This window comes from Osmerus mordax, chromosome 6 (genome assembly GCF_038355195.1).
Source record: "Osmerus mordax isolate fOsmMor3 chromosome 6, fOsmMor3.pri, whole genome shotgun sequence".
In the NCBI taxonomy this organism is placed as follows: domain Eukaryota; kingdom Metazoa; phylum Chordata; class Actinopteri; order Osmeriformes; family Osmeridae; genus Osmerus; species Osmerus mordax.
This window is the reverse complement of record NC_090055.1, coordinates 11986864-12005025: the sequence shown is the minus strand read 5'-3', so window position 1 is coordinate 12005025 and position 18162 is coordinate 11986864. Positions and strand designations below refer to the sequence as shown.

The 18162-nt window shown below is 46.1% G+C and overlaps 1 protein-coding gene across 4 annotated transcripts in view; it reads left to right on the top strand.

Annotated features, from left to right (window-relative positions):
- Positions 1 to 1555: 1555 nt before the first annotated feature.
- The window catches only part of trak1a (trafficking protein, kinesin binding 1a), a 30399-nt gene continuing 13792 nt past the window's right edge, over positions 1556 to 18162 (top strand). For 3 of the 4 annotated variants that reach the window (XM_067238683.1, XM_067238685.1, XM_067238686.1), the window contains exons 1-2: positions 7151 to 7326; positions 9923 to 10117. In XM_067238683.1, coding sequence (XP_067094784.1) covers positions 7323 to 7326; positions 9923 to 10117 — 199 coding nt within the window. In that variant the 5' untranslated portion in view covers positions 7151 to 7322. Of the gene's footprint in view, positions 1758 to 7150; positions 7327 to 9922; positions 10118 to 18162 lie in introns of those variants that run through there. The other variant, XM_067238684.1, reaches the window with a different exon arrangement.

Sequence of the window (18162 nt, the reverse complement as noted above, 5' to 3'; positions counted from 1 at the left end):
GAGGTTTTATCCTAGAACAGTCCTAGGTGTTAGGACACAGTGATCATAGCCTGGACACACACAATTTTATATATATATATATACACACGCAATAATACAGAGATTATGTACTACTGCATTGAACGTTCCTTCTATAGCCTTTCAAATTGAATACATGTCATTATGATGGTACAGAAAGATGGTATCAAATCTGTCGGGCATGTCCCTGGCTTGGGTAGAACATTATGCTTTAGTTACATAACCAACGTATTTAAATTCTGTGCATTTTCTAAGTCCATATGTTTTGAAGCTTTTATGTGGGATGACCTGGTCTCAGGATACGACGACATGTTGTGCGCATCAGTCACATGTTTAATGTCGGAGCCTTAGATTACCAGCTTTCTAGAGGTCACGTTACAAAGACTACAGCCCTGAGGGGCTCTCTCAGCTGCCTGCTGTCTAGTTTAGTTATTTTTGTGTGTTTGCGTTTGTGTGTAATTGCACACATTCATTTGTGCATATAGTACATACTGTATGAATGTGTGTATGCTTGCATGTGCTGGAATACACACACCTCACCTAAAGGGTGACCTCAGAAGCACTTTGACATCTTTTGTTAAGTCTACCAGCTGGTCACATGTACCAGTTACTAGCTCTGGTCACCTGGTTCAGAACTCAAGTAGAGAGGGAGTCAGGTGGCTGAGCGGTTAGGGAAGCAGGCTAGTAATAAGAAGGTTGCCAGTTTGATTCCCGGCCGTGCAAAAATGACTGTGTCCTTGGGCAAGGCACTTCACCCTACTTGCCTCGGGGAGAATGTCCCTGTACTTACTGTAAGTCGCTCTGGATAAGAGCGTCTGCTAAATGACTAAATGTAAATGTAGAGACCCATCTTCAGAAGAAGCCCTTAGTTGAATGTCTTTAGGAGAGTCTTTGCGATAGTACAAGTCAATGGAAAATGTCTGACCCAATTTAGCGCTTTCCCCAGAGTGCTGGAGGAAAAGACCTGACCCCAAACAGTAGACATGGAAAGGAAGTGGGCTAAAGGGTGAGGAAGAGAAGAAAGAAGATTTTTAAAGATGTTGGGCTGAGGGGCTGTTTGTATGTTGCAAAGTAGCAGTGACAATTTATATCTACGGTTCCACGTCACACCTTCATCTGTGTCATAGATTTAGCAGTACTCATGTAATGTCCCCTACCTAGTATGCACCACTCGTGTACATGTATATGCATTTATGTATTTGCATGTCACTTTATATTGTCTGTCTGTATGGCCTTCAAGTATCAACTTGTCATGCCAGTAAAATGATTTTTGTGCTGAGCTTGTGAATCAGATCATAATTAAGTCACTGATTAAAATTGCATCATCATATCGTGATAAACGGTTAGGGCTTTAGCCTGGTTCTAATTGTGTTTTCTTATTTTTCTTTAGGTTCTCTGCTCAAGATCTGGTCTGGTGGAGTTTGATATCATCTACTGCAGTGTGTTGCTGTGTGGTCCAGGGTTTGTGTTTGGTGGGCTCCCCTCAGAGACACCTTCTGCCCCGCCCATGGCACCTGGCGCCCCCCTATGAACATCAGCCAAGCTGGACGCCCCAGTTCTACAACACCACACCTCGTCCTCTGCCTCCACCCCGCCCCTCAGAAAACGCTCCAACCACCAAGCTCGTCCCCCCAGACCCTCCTGTGGACCCTCCAATGAGGAGCAGTATGTGAGCGAAACCAGCACCCAGGACATCACCCTGGACGCCTTTCTCTATCGGGATGCCGGGACCATCACTGGTACGTTGAAACACCACAAACACCTAAGCAATGCAAACACCTACACAACACAGTCTCTCAGAGACAAGCCAGAGGTGGCAACAATCAAATGTTTTGTTATTTATTAAGAACTAGTCTGTGGTGCAGCCGGCAATTAAGATGTTGGTTACTGTAGTAGATTTGATGTTAACTGAATTGCACTGAGTTTGTGTGCACAGGTAAAACCTTTTTACAGTTCGGTTAGAGATATAACTGCAGAAATATAACTGTGCATCAACATGGATTATCAGTAAAGACATAATTCAGGGTTCTCTATAAAGTATCCACTTCATATCATCTTGCTGTTAGTTAGCTAATCAGAATTTCATCCATAAAGAAAAACCTTTAAAAGAAGCTGATTCAAACTATTGTGCCTCAATCAGCATTGCTCATCCGGCCATATCTGCACTGTTATAGCAATATAAAAGTTAGCTTCGAAGTGACAGTATATATAAATATAGTATATATTGCCAATTTGTCAATCCCAGTATAGGGCTACACCGTAGGCTATTAAACAAATGGTTGTTTGTGTACCTTCCTCCTTATTATACTGATTAAAACAGATCCATCCAAACAACATCACATGCGCCACTGCAAGTCCTTGGGTTCTGAGCAAGACCCTGAACAATTTTCTAATTTGTACAATATCCTCAAGATAATCAAGCCACAGACAGACCCACAGAGATTCCTGAAATGATTTAGGGATATTGGCATTAGGCAGTGTCACCCCTCCTCTGTCTTTTTCTCTCACAGTCCCCGTTTTCCTCTCCTTTACACACACACACACACATTCCATTTTACCATCTCTCTCTGACTCCCTTTCACTCATTCATGTTTTATTTCTCACCCCTGAGACAGACAGACAGATTGATCTGCATTGGAAGTTTCTCGGTCAGTCCGGTACTCTCAGCAGTACATTAGTCAGCCCAATAGACTGTAGCAGTCGGATCTACTGTCTAGTAATGCTTGCAAGGAAACTTCACTAGGTACTGTAAGCTTTAAGCAAGGAGACGGAGCTAGTGGGAAAAACTCACAATTCTGTCAATCTGTTCAAATAAATGAATGAATGTGTGTGTACTGTATGCATGTGCCTGTCTGGGCAGTGAAAATGTGACAGCACAGATCAGCAGGGACAGTTTGCTACCCAGCTGTCTCTTTGTCGAGTTATCAACGAGCCACACACAGCTGTCTGTCTGAAAGCTGCCCAGCCCAGCCTAGCCCAGGGCATTTCTACAGTCCCATTTGATCTGTACCTGTCAGTTCGCTCCTAATGGCCTGTGCTCCGCTGTTCCACTGTGTCCCAGCTCTGAAAGGCCGGTTGGAGGCTAGCTAAAAAAGCAGCAGGCAGCAACAGAGGGAGTGTGTTGTTCAAGGCAGGAGTTTGGAGTAGGCTGCAATGAGGCCACAAGCTGCAGGGGAGTAACGGCATCAGCGTGGATGTGGTGAGAAACTGGCCTCTGGGTAACCTGATGATGTCACATCCTGTCATGAGAACTCCCAGGAGGCCACAGGGCAGCGTAGATGTGGACACTTCCTCAAACCTCCGACTGAGGGGAGAGGCTCTTCTGAACATCCTCGTTTTGGCCAAATTCAGGGTGCTGGAGTGTTGATTGTAATCACTCCGTTTAGGTAGTCGATGGGAAGGATCAACACTTGTCTAGTTGAAGTGTAGTGTGTTGTGTAGGAGTGAGCTGAAGGGCACGGAAGACCTGCCATGTGTGTCCAGTGTGAACAGGCTGCTCTGGGTAGCTGTGGGTCAGTGCTGCCCCCTGCTGGCGACTGCTACCCGTCATAGAACAACCATAGACTGATAGTCTCTGAATGGGGGAGGTCATTTGCTTGATTACATTTAGTCATTTAGCAGACGCTCTTATCCAGAGCGATTATCTTGGGGATATGATTTTCTAGGTCTCTCAGTATTCTGCAGGTAGATTTTCTTCACTCTTCGCTTCCCATTGTCAGGCCTCCTACATAAGCTGGAGCCCTCCCCCCCTCCCTCACAGAGGAGGATTCACCCACAGTGTCACTCTGGGGCCAGGGTATGCCTCGCCCTCAGCCTTTGGAGGTCTCCTCTGATTGGCCGAGCCCAGAGCATGAATGAACACAAAGAACTGAATGGAGTTGCCAATGGGCCATGCACATGCTTTGCCGGTTGCCATGGGAGACTGTAATTCTCCATGGTTCCTGGTGGTGATGTAAACTGATGAGGTAGATGGAGGATGTTTGGTAACGAGAATATAAAGCTGCTTGTGATGTAACTCTAAACTGGCTGGAACTCTTATTTCCCCAAGGAGAAGTGTAGTTACAGTAATGATGTGACTCCATTTTATGGAGGTTTTGCTTTGTACATTTTAATTTGAGGGTAAGTATATATGACAAATTATGTTTAGTCACAGAACTGAGTCATTCAATGAAGACATGCTCATTGGTCAGCAGGGAAGGACAGTTGATACTGAGTAAACAAGATTGTATTTGGATTCCCTGTTGTGTTTAGTTGCTTTAAGGTACTCCACTACATTCCAGAGGGTATATATTTTTTAACACACCCAGAATAGATATCAGATTGGCCGTACATATACAAGGGATCTGGTTTGCACTGTGCTCTCAATGTATTCACACAGAATATACATCTGTTAGGAAAAAACAAAGGCAAGTACACAATAAAGTTAGAAGTTAAGCTAAAATAACAACCTACTAAAGACAAGTTTTTTTTAATCCATGTTCCGTGTGCAAGATTACACCATTATATTGTGAGATTCATAGAGCATATTAAAGTCACAAAGGTTTTGCATGTTTTTTTTTGCTCTCAGATGGGTGTTTTTGTGTATTCAGACCTCCCCTACTGGGACTAAATATTAACTTTTGGCATGTTCAATGAACTCAAAGTTCTTGTGAGGGGCTTCTTGTTGACAATCTGAATGGATAAGAGTTGTCTGGATGTGATTCTGTCTTCTTTAGACTCTCCTGGGTAAGACTTTTAACGGTTGTTTGTTCGAACAAGTTTTCTGAGTGTCGATACTCCTCTGCATGTTTTTGTTTGTGTTTACCTTGGCATGTTTGTGCGTGCGTTTGTGGCAGCCATTTGTTTCAAATGTTGAACAAACCCAGACAAGTCAGAGGGAGATCCAGATAGTGTTTGTGTGCACGACACACTCAGACCACATGATTCTGTCTACTCAGGATGGGCAGTTTTCCTAACCACACACATAAGCAATCCCACATACACGCAATCCCATATTTCCATGGAAACAGTCTGTTGGTGGATCAATACAGAAATAAGGAGTCTTGTTTGCACCTTAGTCCAGTAAGCTAAAGCATTCACTCTAGGACTGAGTGACTCACAGCACTGGCTAGCTGCAAGACTATCTTCCTTCTTAGTTAGGTTAAGAAACATAAAAATATCTGCCACTACCCACTCCTAAAACTAGACACAGCAGCAATGCTGATGTCCTATCAGTGTGAAACCTTCTGTAGTTTACTTTAAATTCTTTACTCTTTGTTTTTCATACAAATGTTTGTGTGTCCTACTGCTTTTGGCTGTCGTGTGTCCTGTAACAAGCAACACTAGATACCTGTCTTTTAAGTTTTCTTCTTTAGACCAGACTATCAGACCAACATACCAGCCCCCAGTTTGTAGGACCCTGTTGCCATGGTGCTGTGGGTGGGGCCAAGTGGGCGGCTGTCTAGGAGAGTGCCTGTATGACTGTGGACATGTGCCAGGCCTGGAACTCTTGCTGAAGACCTACAGCTCACCTTACCTTGTGATTGGCTAGTATACATCTGAATGCCCTCTAATAGGCCAAGTGCATTTGTGGCTCAACTGTACATTTTCCCAGTCTTCCCAGATATGCACAAGTGATTGTAGAGCAGATGCTGAGGGCTAGCACAGTCATTTGGCCTATTTTTCTCTACTAACAGGCTTGTCCTATCAATCTACAGAACCTATTGGTAGTCTCGCGGAAGGGCAAACGATCTGCCTCGCATTTCATCTCAACAGCTGTCGCTCTGTTTCTACATCCTACCATCGGCCGATGAGTCGAGGCGGAACGCAGCCTGAATCAGATTACGCGGCTGCCTGCCCCATCACTGTTGACGTGTGGAATAGCCATGTTTGCATATCTTTCGTGGCCGGTGGCCAACACACCATCCGGCATCTCCTTAGGCGTGATTCACACAGGCGGTTTCACACAAATCGTAACTTTGCTATACTGAGATAGACATGAAATAGATAGTTTAGAGACAAGCTACGCTGTTGCTCTGATGACATGGAACAGGCCTGTTGTGTATGAGGAATGGGTAGTGGATGGTTAAAAATGTTTGTTCCTCCTGTTTCACGTCAGCGCGTCTCTGACATTTGTCCTTTGTGGCAGCCTTAAGTGTCAGTGGTGGAAGCCAGAGTTAGCAGAATGCTACAAAGACGTGTTGGAAAATATCCACACACAAGTCCGGAATCATCTTTACAGGTGACAGCCTGGAGCAGTAGGGGGAAGCTGTGTGTACCATCTACAGCTAACATCCTGGTTGTGTTGTGGAACCTCCCCTCAGTCAATCCTCTCCTCTAGGTCAAAGTACAGTAGTGTACAGTAGTACTGTACCTGCCACAGATGCATTTCAGCAGGTATAGGGTCTGCTGCTTTCTACAGTAAGTGATTCAGTCCCTGAGCCTCCTGCCTGACTGTGTATGCAGGTCAGGAGGGTGCTGAGATGATGAGAAGGACAAAGCTAGGTTAGGTGAGGTTAGGTTAGGCTTGGTTGGTCCAGCAGAAATGTTCTCTCTGTGGGCCAGAAGGCCGCCAGGCTATGTTTAGACTCTGGCGGCAGGATAGAGGAACAGGGAGGGAGGGGCTACAGCCAAGGCTAGCACTGGCTACAGTATGTGTGTGTATGTGAGGGAGGGGGAGGGGGGGGGGGTTCTGGTGGCTTGGGGTGGTGCTTTTGGGACTGGAGAGGGTTGGGATGGGGGGGGGGGGGGGGGGTAGGAGAGATGAGGGAGGGGGGAGGGCAGAAGGGGGAAGGCGGAGGGGGCCCCACATGTGACTACCGTCACTGGCATGCCAACCATGACTGTCCAGAGTGGACAGTGTTGCTTTCACTCCAGTTCCTCTCTCTCTCTCTCTCTCTCTCTCTCTCTCTCTCTCTCTCTCTCTCTCTCTCTCTCTCTCTCTCTCTCTCTCTCTCTCTCTCTCTCTCACTCTCTCTCTCTCTCTCTCTCTCTCTCTCTCTCTCTCTCTCTCTCTCTCTCTCTCTCGTCTCTCTCATCTCTCTCTCTCTCTCTCTCTCTCTCTTCTCTCTCTCTCTCTCTCTCTCTCTCTCTCTCTCTCTCTCTCTCTCTCTCTCTCTCCTCTCTCTCTCTCTCTGTGTCTCTCTCTCCTTCACTTACTTTTCCGTACTTTTTCTCCCTCTCCCTGCTCCTCGAATCTCTCTTGATTCTTTTTCTCTCTCCTCTTTCTGCTCACTTTCCCTCCCACTCCCTCTGGCTCCTCTTGGCCCCTGCCCTTTCCTGGCGAAGTGGAGAATGTAAGCGAGGAGACGAGGGGCTGCAGCACCATGAGTGAGTACAGGACACCGGGACTTTGAGCCGGACACTAGGCCAGGACTTTTTTATCAAATGTTTTCTTCTCTATTTGGTACTGTCCTTGTTTCCAAAGCCTGGAAGGTTTTCACTAGGTTTTGACAGAGCCTGAAAGTTTGTTTCAAGTTTTCATTTCGGTTCCGTAGTTTGAACATCCGATGTTTGGCTCTGTGCCTTGTTTCTGGTTTATTGATATTTCACAATAAAAGTAAATGGGACATTCCGAGTGACACGGTTGTGAGGATGGCTAGTGACAGAATGTCCTTAGAGTTAGCGTGCTAGCGTCGTGTACTTTTTACTGAGGACAATAACAACAGAAGGTTTGAGGTCAACGGATATACATAAGCTTAGCAGATACATACAGCCTTATGCAAATAGCTTTTGTTCAGCAAATTAATTACTGATTCTGTTCTAGCTCATCTGGTGAAATGTCCCTTTAACACACATGGCTGAGCAGGTTAAGAAGCGATGTAGAGCCTGTCCTTGCCAGGCTGTTTGTCCAGGACTGACTAGTATAGTACGCTAGCAGGTCGACCACAGTGAGCTATGGGCTTGTTTGAACCTGCGGTAAAGTAGCCTGTGTTTGATCTGAAGGCCCGTTACCTGCGTGTTTATGTATGTCGTCTTTCTGTAGGCCAGTCCTTGTAAACTTCTACCGTTATACAAAGTGAATGTTTGTGTGTATTAAGTGCTAAGTGCTTTTAAGAAGGCTTTTTCAACTTCTTCAACTTTAGTCCCGGCTAGTAAACTATTCTTTGCACTGATGTCCTTCATTCCACTGTGTGGACGTTGCATTCGCAAACAGATACGTACACAAAACCTGTTACTAGCCAGTGTGTTAGATCGTCTGTCAGCTGGAAGACAAAGGTTCCTGTTTCACATCAAAGGTGGTAAAGCTGTCCCTCTGGTACTGATCTGTGGCCTGGGTAGCCTGATTCCCCCTGTGCTTCAGGAGGAGGGGGGGAATCTGATCCCTGGTCTATGGGTGTTGGTTGTGTGTATGTGTTTTTAGGAAGGGGGGGGGGGGGTGAGGTGGAGTAGAGGGGACAGGAAGGACAGTGGGGTAGGGGCTGTTCGGGGAGGGGGGGGGGGAGCATAGAGGTATTAAAGGGGCAGGAGAAGAGACTGGCTTCGCTAGCTTTATCATCACACAGCTGTCTCTCACAGGACTATAAATACGAAGCAGGAACGATTGTCAGCGCTCTGACCACCTGCAGCTGTACCTTCTCCAGGGGCCTTACTTGGTGTTTAAACAAGCCCCCCCTGTTCTGGTGACACTCTTGCCTTTACCGATTGTAAATGAGGAGATACAAACATTAGAAGTGTTGTTCCTTCCCTCCGCGTCTTGTTGTGGTGTGCGTGTAGTATTTGTTATTTTCGTAGTTACACGTTCTTTCTGATTGCTGAATCCTGGCGTGTGTGTGTGCGCGTGTGCTTGCATGTGTGTGTGCGTGTGGGTTTGTCAGTTTGCCAGTCTCAGCATAGCTAGTCATTCTGTCTGGATTAGGGGCTATCAGGGTCAGCATTGTTAGAAAGAGAGGGGAGGGGTGTCAGAGAGAGAGATAGAAAGAGAGTGAGAGAGAGATGTTGTTATTCCCTCAGACGGACAGACAGAATAAACCGAACGGGCACAAAGCAGCTTCACTGACTTCTTTATTCTCGAGGGCACAGCCCCTCTGGTGAGCTCACAGGAAGTGGAGAGAATCATTCCCATCGGCTGAGACTCATACAAGCTCCAGCCCAGTACACGCTGCAACATAGTGCTCCTACCCTCGCTGTCGGCATCTGGGTAGGAAAGCTGCCTGTGGGACTTGGGAACGTACAGCGCAGGCAGATGTTTTACTCCATGGGAATTTATCATGCAGACGTGTTTTTATATATTTATTTTTTCTTTTGTTTTTTGTTTGTCACTGTCGACATCTGGATTCCGAGTTGAAAGGATTAGTATATCTCATGGCGGAAAGTTGTGGTAAGATGCTTGACTATCCTGCTTACCTCAGGTAGTTAAAATAAATTAGTTTTTTACTGGTATTTTTTACAGTTCCAGGATGGTACTTTGGAAACAAATCATTTTACTCAGTGGGGAAAAAGTGACACACAGTGTAGTTCCTCAAAAATACAGTTGGTGTCCTCATACACTCACTGCCTTTTATGTTGTGACGTGTACAGAGGATTCAGAAACACTGCTTGGTTTACACACTCATTACAGAATATGACCATACAACAAAGGAAACTCTGTGACTGTATTTAAAATCGGTGTCATGTTTGTTTTAGTTGTATTATGAGTTGAAGAAGTTTACAAGGATATACGTTGAAAAAGTTGTGTGTGTGTGTGTGCAAGACTGCCATCCAATATATTCTTAGATGATAACATCTTTACATCTTCTGTCTTTCCCTTCTCCCTCCCTCCCTCCCTCCCTCCCTCCCTCCCTCCCTCCCTCCCTCCCTCCCTCCCTCCCTCCCTCCCTCCCTCCCTCCCTCCCTCCCTCCCTCCCTCCCTCCCTCCCTCCCTCCCTCCCTCCCTCCCTCCCTCCCTCCCTCCCTCCCTCCCTCCCTCCCTCCCTCCCTCCTCTAGATGTGTGTAACAGTGCTGATCTTCCAGAGGTTGAGATCATCAGTCTCCTGGAGGAGCAGCTGCCCCACTACCAGCTGAGAGCAGACTCCATCTATGGCTATGACCACGACGACTGGCTGCACACGCCCCTCCTCTCCCCTGACACCAACCTGGACCTCAGCGTGGAGCAGATCGAGGAGACCCTGAAGTACTTCCGTAAGTGACCAGCACACCTGTTTGGTTGTGTTTGTTTGTTCGCCTATTTGTTTGTTTGTTTTGGATCCCCCCCCCCCCATTGGCTGTTGGTTAAGCGGTAGATACCTTTCTTTGGAATCATGTTAAGATCTTTTTCTCTCTTCCCCCTGGTGGAACCACCGGTCTGACAATGCCAACGTCAGGTTGGTGTTGAGATTTTACACTTATCTGATCGTGTTAGGGATTGGGTGACTTCAAGAGAGGAGATGAAGAAAGGTTGAATTCCTGGAGAATTATAGAAGGGCCAAAAGTCTTCTGATTTGGCTCTTCAGTCTGCACTGAGCTGACGGCTCCTTCACTCCCTCTGGTGGCCTGTATCTGCAACCTGTATCTGGAACAACGTTTCATGAATTAGATTATGTACTTTGTCTGCTTTTCGGTAAAAAAAAAAAAAAAAAGATCAGTAACAGGAGGATTTGCCCTCCTGGAATGCCCAAAATTATTAACTATATGTGAGTATTGTGTGCCATGTAGGCTAATTAAATAGCATTATATTTGAGGTCAATCAGAATTCGAAGCTAAATGAATTCTTCTAATATATGTTATAGACTCCTACTATATTACTGTTCAAGGTCACAAATACAGCAGGTCAGTCGTGCAGTCTCTGAGAAAGTAACAATGAGAGAACCAGGAAGACAAATAGAGAAAGAGAGCGTGGGAGAGAGAGAATGGGAGAGAGACTGGGAGATGGTGGTAATGAGTGAGAGGGAAAGAGTGGGAGAGAAAGAGAGGGAGAGAGAGAGCTCTGTCTGATGGCCCTGAGCCCAAACAGGGTGTTACAGAGACAGCTGGGTCTGGTTGCCACAGCAAACATACCCACTGGGCCCTAGCGCCAGGCGACACTCTGCCAGTCTGCTGGTTGGTATAGAGACGACTGTTTCAACGTCTGTCTCACAATGTGTTTGTGTGTGTGTGCGAGTGTGTGTGTGTGTGTGTCTGTCAGACCAGCAGCTCGCTGGAAAGCCTGTTCTAATCACACACTAAGCTGCCCTTGTCTTTGACCTTAAATCTGTATTTGACTTGCCTTGATTACGTTACAGTCCGTCTGTGAAAAAAGAAACCGGATGTAAATATAAAATTATGATAAAAAATTAATTATAAACTTCCTGTTGGCTATTATATTTCCATTTGATGATCTAATAATAAGTTAGATCTACACTTCAATGAAGCAAATCTCTGCTCCTGAATTGGATAGAAATAGTCTCTTCAACAGACCCAGTAGGGTTGGCATTGGCATTGATCTCTTTTAAGTCTGTTATGTTGTTGTCATATTTGGGCTGAAATAATGTCAATCTGTTTTCCTATTTGGATATACAGACTCTATTTATATGGAATGCATACCTTACTCAAGGATTTTAAATGTAGTTGTATCAGATATTTGAGACTTATTGTGAGGTGTTAATATCATGAATGTATTGGGCTTTAGTCACAGATCTTTTGGTAATGTTACCCTTCTGTGTTTAGCATGATGTCATCAGAACTGGCCTGAACATGGCCAAGGGGTCACGTGATTGGTCAATTGATTCAGTGTTGCCATTTCTGACACTACTTCTCTGAATGATGCAACCTCCAAACACAAGGTCTGATAGGATGACATTTTGCAACCCATGATCGAATAGGATTAATGCGTTGAGTCTTAAGCACTAATCCCTGAGAGCTTGTTGATTAAGGCCAACAATGGCAAGTTGAGTTGATGAGCCTTAAACATCTCTAGTTAAACCATTTAAACCCACTGCTTTTTCATACTCTACTCCTGTAGAAAGACATCCTATAGAAGCTGACTCACTGAACTTTCACCAAACCCATAAATGACATCAGTCAATCCACCATGGAAATCAATAGCAGGGTATCTGAGGTGACAGAGCTCTCTGCTAGACATGAGGTGTGCTTTAGAGAGTCTGATAGTGACGGGGTATTTGGATGAGTCAGCTGTCTTTGGTCTGCGAGCGGATGTGACTGTGAAGCAAAGGTATGTCCTGCCTTATCCAGCAGTAATACATCCACGCAGGGAGATCTCCCCTAATAGGCTGGTTCGATTTATTAGGATATCGAAAGGGTGGAGCCTTCCAGCCTCGCCTGGAAGGACTGTGTATTGAAGGAGTCGAGGTTGTTTCGGCTAGCTGCGTCAAAGCAGTGAGTCACCTTGATGTTCATTTCTGTACATGGTGACTAATTAGCTTTGGTGTTACCAGCTATTAACCTATTTATACATTATATGTAGGTGTCTTAAATACACACAGGGTCTCATGCTGCATTGAACACATTGCCCTGTATGCCATTTTGTTGGCTCATGTTGGATTTGTATTGAGAGACCTTGCTTATTTCTGACCTCTAGCTGCTACCAAAGTCTTTTTAAGCATGATACCAGTGTTTAGATAGTGTCTGTAAATATAAACTCACTGCCCTTCCTGTAGCAACAGCGTTAGCGCTAGCATTAGCATCATCCACCAGCAGCACCAGCCTGTGTTCACATGCCGACAGAGTCAGAGCCAGGAGGCAGTCTCCATGGCAACCGCACAGAAGGACGTTCTGGGAAGGGAGGGCTGAGCTGACGACAGAACCCCACCACTCACATGGCGCAGCTCTGATTGGCTGTCTGCTGCGGATTGCTCCTCCCCCTGGGTGATCCAACCTGCAAGTCACCAGCAACCAGCTTGCTGCAAAACCCGTGACTGGGCTGCGCTCTCCTCCTCCTCTTCCCTCTCTCTCTCTCTCTCTCTCTCTCTCTCTCTCTCTCTCTCTCTCTCCCTTCACGCCGGGTACCAGGGGTAGGATGCTGTGTCCTGTGTTGCGTAGCGTCGGACAGCCAGCGAACTCTGGGATGGTTATGAACGGACGTGAAGCTGGGCTCATGACCTCGACCTCGGGACAGGAGGGGAAGCGCCTCTGGGCTGAAGGAGACTGAGGATGCAGAGACGCAAGCAGAGATTTGTGGAGGCTGACTACTATGAGCTGGACTGGTACTATGAGGAGTGCACTGACGGTGAGACGGTGGGGCTGAGCTCCGTTTGGGAGCCAGAAGCTGCTGCAGTAGCAGGTTCACGGTCATATTCCTGAGTAGGAAAGAGAGAGCTGCCTCTTCATTTATGTGAGAAGTAGTCAGGTATGTGTGCATGATGATGTGTGTGTGTGGGTGTGGGGGGGGAGATGGTTATGAGGCTGTGAGTGACTGTGTAGAAGGCTGTGTATCTCCCATCTTCTGTTCACTGTGTTGCATCAGTCCCATGCTGGGGGGCTAGGCACGGCGGTGATGGCTGGGTGTCATAACAGGTGTCACATACAAAGTTAGTCTCAGCTGAGGAAGGGCTGAGAGGAGACAGCGTCACACTTTCAGGGCAATAGATGGTGTTACTATGGCTACATACCTAGCATGTGTGTTGTTAAGTTGCTCTGGTGTTGATTGTCACCAAAGATGAATTATGGTACAACAAGAACATTGACGGTGCTGAAGGCTCATGCTAACAGTACAAGGACTAGATGATGACCCATGCAAGGACTGACGGGAACTAGTTTGTGTGTGCATGTTTTCAACTGTCTAATTCTCTGGTTTCTTCAGAGAAAACAGCTACCTATTGTTTGAAAGCGGATGTTCGAAACTCTTAAATGTGTCTATTATTGTCAAAAGGGTGAAAGAAAAAGAAAACCCCCTCTGTCATGGTCCCAGCATTCACACTAGCCTGGGTGTCAGTGACACAGGCATTGAGCAGTCATGTGACACTGTTCGGTTATATCACAATCTGGCCCTTTAACATGATTTACCAGCTCAGTCTGACAGTCTGCATCCTTCTGCGGCTCCTATAGAGCTGTTGAGTTAATCTATGACTGAACATCGAACGCGTTTCACCTACGCTCAGCCAGGGGTGATGTAGAATGTGTTCAATCCCTTTGATCGCATTCATAGGTTATATATCTGAAAAGGGATTGGCCTATTTCATCATGTGATCCGTTGTTGTGTAAGATTCGAGGAGGGTTTCCATCACCTGGTCCATCTCTCCTCATAGATTATGTAGCGAACAGGCCAATACAAGTATCTTTCCATTTTCATTCACTTATGTAACACATCATTACTGTGGATGTGCGTACTGGTGCAGTGTAGGAGCCGTGCGTGCGTGGATCAGTTCAATAGTAAGAGAGAAAAGGCTCGCCTTCTGTTCATTCTAAAATTAGACTGGAAGGAGGTTGCGTTATATCGAGGTCATTGATATTTGTCAGGTTGTCGAGGGAGATGGGACACCAGGGACACTTTGTAGACCAGAGTCTGGGAGAGACAGAGAGACAAGAAGAAACAGGAAGAGTCATGGAGAGACAGGAAGAGTCATGGAGAGACAGGAAGAGTCATGGAGAGACAGGAAGAGTCATGGAGAGACAGGAAGAGTCATGGAGAGACAGGAAAAGTCATGGAGAGACTGGGAGAGATGAGGAGAAACAAGGAGAGACGAGGAGGATTGAGGAGAGACAGGGAGAGATGAGGAGAGACAGGGAGAGATGAGGAGAAACAAGGATAGACAGTGAGATGAGGAAAGAGAGGGAGAGATGAGGAGAGACAGAGAGGGATGGAGAGAGACAGGAAGCCATTGGGAGAGACAGGGAGATATGGGGACAGGAGAACCTGGGTGACTGGAGTAGATATATAGAGGACAACTAAAGCCAAAGGACCTTTATCCAAGAACTTCCAACGACGGCAGCTGGCTTCGGGGAATGGCTGGGCATCAGTCCCAGTCCTCTGCTGGTCAGCCGGGCTGAGTGTCCATCAGAATACTGATCACCTTCCCAGAACAGACACCATTCATGAAGCTGGCACTGGACTCCCCCTCTCCCCCTAGAACAAAAGGCAACCTCCGAAAACCTCCACCCATCCCTCCGTTCTTCATAAATCACCACTGTGTGTGTGTGCGCGTGTGTGCGTGTGCGTGTGTGTATGAGGTGTGAGTGTGTAGGAGCAGACTTTTCTTTCAGCACTTGGGAACTTCAGAAGTCCTCACAAAGGAGTGGAAAGCAAAAGTGTGTGTGTGTGGAGGAGGGTAGGGGGTGTTTGGAGCTAAAGCCATTGTGCCTAGCTTGGGGGATGCTGTATTGTGTTTAGTTTAGTTTCCATAGGAATGTGACCTCATTCAGGATGCCCATACAAGCACTTGTATGTCCAGGGTTTACTGGAATGTATAGTACAGTGAATCCAATTACAGCAATCATATGCCCTGGGATGATTAGAGGGAGCAGTTCTGAATTCTAACTTTAAAGAGCCATGTGAAATATCTGAGGTAACATCGATTTGTGAGTTACAGTTGTTTCATTGTTCTTGTTTATCAGAATTGTTGTCACAGTTTTGTAGATGTCATTATATGGTTTTATCTGAGTTTAATTCGAGTAGGCTCTGCATGGTCAAACTTAGTCACCTGTAGGGTTCACTGTACTTACGCCCCACCCTGTAAACGGCACAGGTGGATTGTATTGTTGTGTGCTCCACCTTGTAATGTTTGTGAGAGTGGCTGCTGGAAGGTACCATTTCAGCCTGAGCAGGGGGGTAGGGGAAAGGGCAGCAGATGTATTATAAAACGATTGAGGCTTGAGGATTAAAGATTATGACATTATATGAAAACATTACTTGCTCTATCTCAGCTCAGGACTGCTATCGTATGATGTGAGGATGAAGTTATAAAATATTCTGAAATAATCAGGGAATTGCCCTGCACTCTGTGCTAGGATAGGCTGTGCCCTGACCAACCGCAGGCCAGAGAGATACAGAGGGAGTGGCCGGATCAGCTGTCTGTTGGGGATTGTGTCACAAGTAGATGCAGTCTGGATATTTCCCTCTCTCACATACACACACACACAGTCCCAGATACTCCCACACATACCTAGCTATGGCTTTGGACTTGCGAGAGCAGGCTCTTGCAGGGCGCTGCTAGCCCAGGCTAGGGATGGAACAACCCTTTGATAACTCCGAGGAGAGCCTGGAGTATGTCTGCTCACCTGGATCCTGTCACAGTGCGGAGGAGGGGGAGGAGGAGGAGGAGGATGAAGAGCAACTTATTTTGCGTGAAGGTAACTTTTTGGTAGTTCAGTGCTTGGATGCTTCACTGCTCCATGTTTAAAGCAGCTACCGTGACTGGTTCCAGTTTCATTGTTGTTCATGGACCTCTATGTAGCTCAATTAGTTTTACACGGAATACAGTTGTGCCATAGTACAAATTTAGTCTGAGTTTCCAATAAATGTTTCATCAAGGCTTTGGCAGTCTGCCAGGGAAGTATGCACGTTGCAATGGCTGATGTCTACGAGAACTGGAATGTTTCAGAACAGATTAAGAAGCGATATAACAGAATAGTTCCTTTTCAACCTTTGCTTGTGTTCTGTAAGACGCATTGTCCTGCGCGGCCACGGCAGGTGAACTGGTATATGAAGGTAGAGTGTGTGCGTTTATGTTGGTGTGTTGAGAGTAAACATGCAGTGCTAGAAGGCAGGACTCCTGTGTGCTAGTAGAAGCAGACAGGCAGGTATTCGATCCCACTGGAGACAGACAACACTCAAGGCTCATTGCCATCCTCACCTTCCTACTTCAATCGCCTTCTCTGTTCTCCATTAAAAATATATTTTATTGAAAGGTCTTGTTTATGGTGTCTGACGTAAGGCATTCAAAGTATTATTTATTTCTACGCTTGTGGTTGTTTTCTGCATTTGAACTCAACCAACCATTTAAGTTGACGGTAATTATGTATATCTGATGGACTCTCTTTGTCTTCCATGCGAGAGAGCCCTCGGAATGTGTGCTGGTCTTTCCAGTGGGTTGTAATCTTTTGCTTATCTTTAATGACTACCTTTATGCGAAAACAGGACAGGGCATCAAGTTGCCTCTGTGGTGCAGTCTCAACCCTGCCGCTCTGTAGTCTGAAATGGATCAGCGGTGGGAAAGTTAAGATCCGTACAACCCAACACTCCTCTCTACTTTACCTGGGGTTAGGTGTCACCACACGGAATCCAAAGCAACGTGTGTGTGTGTGTGTGTGTGTGTGTGGTATCTAGGTACTCCCCTGGGAGCAGGGAACAGCGAACTACCCACTGACACCCTGGTTGACTGGCTCCAATGTCTACTGTGCCGTACCACTGTATCAGCTCACACATATACGTGGAAATGTGATGTGTGTCATCTCTTGTGTGTAGTCCACCTCTATCTGCTGGCGACGCACCCCTGGAGAGCAGGTCTACACCCTTGTTGTGATATGGTTACCTGGAGGGGTTATGAATAGCTGTGTAAGAAGACTTTCCTCCCACTGCTATCTACTGTCGGTGGAGTCATGTTGACAACGGTTATGGCTTCATATCAAAGTACATGCCAGAGCTGTTTGCCCATGTGTAGATCGAATGTGTACCATGCAAACTCTCTTCTTGTGTTCGGTGCTCATGTAAATAGCAACTTTGCATCACCAGTCTCCTCCATTTACATGGTTTCCAATGGGGCTGGAGCAGGGACCAGGACCTCAGAAGAGAGGAACAACAAGGAAACAAATACCCCCTCATTGCAGAGAGAAGGGAGAAAGAAATAAAGAGAATAAAGAGCCGGCCGTCTGGTGACGGCCGGCTCTTTATTCTCTTTATTCCTTTATTCAAGGACTGTATGTCAAGATTGGATTTGAGTTGCTTTATGGGTTACCTGGTCTGGTGTGTCATTTGGTGTATGTGTGTGTGTGTGTTGAGGCCTTGGCAACCCAATCCCATTATCACCGCCTCATTTAAGAGATAAGAAACTCTGGATGGAAAGATAAAGAGGTGGAGAGAGTTCACTCTTTGCTCTTTTGGTATTACTGGTTATGAAATAAACAGAACAGCTCCATGTGGTTTCTCCTATTAAGGAATGCAAGAAGTGTAGGAAATATTTATCAAGTTAGTCAAGGCAATTGCCTCACTCCTCCATATTGAACAGAAAAACAGTAGTGGATAAGGTTCAGTATACAACTGTCAGCTCTTTTACTGGATGTGTCCTCATGTCACTATGGTCCAAGTCACATCAACC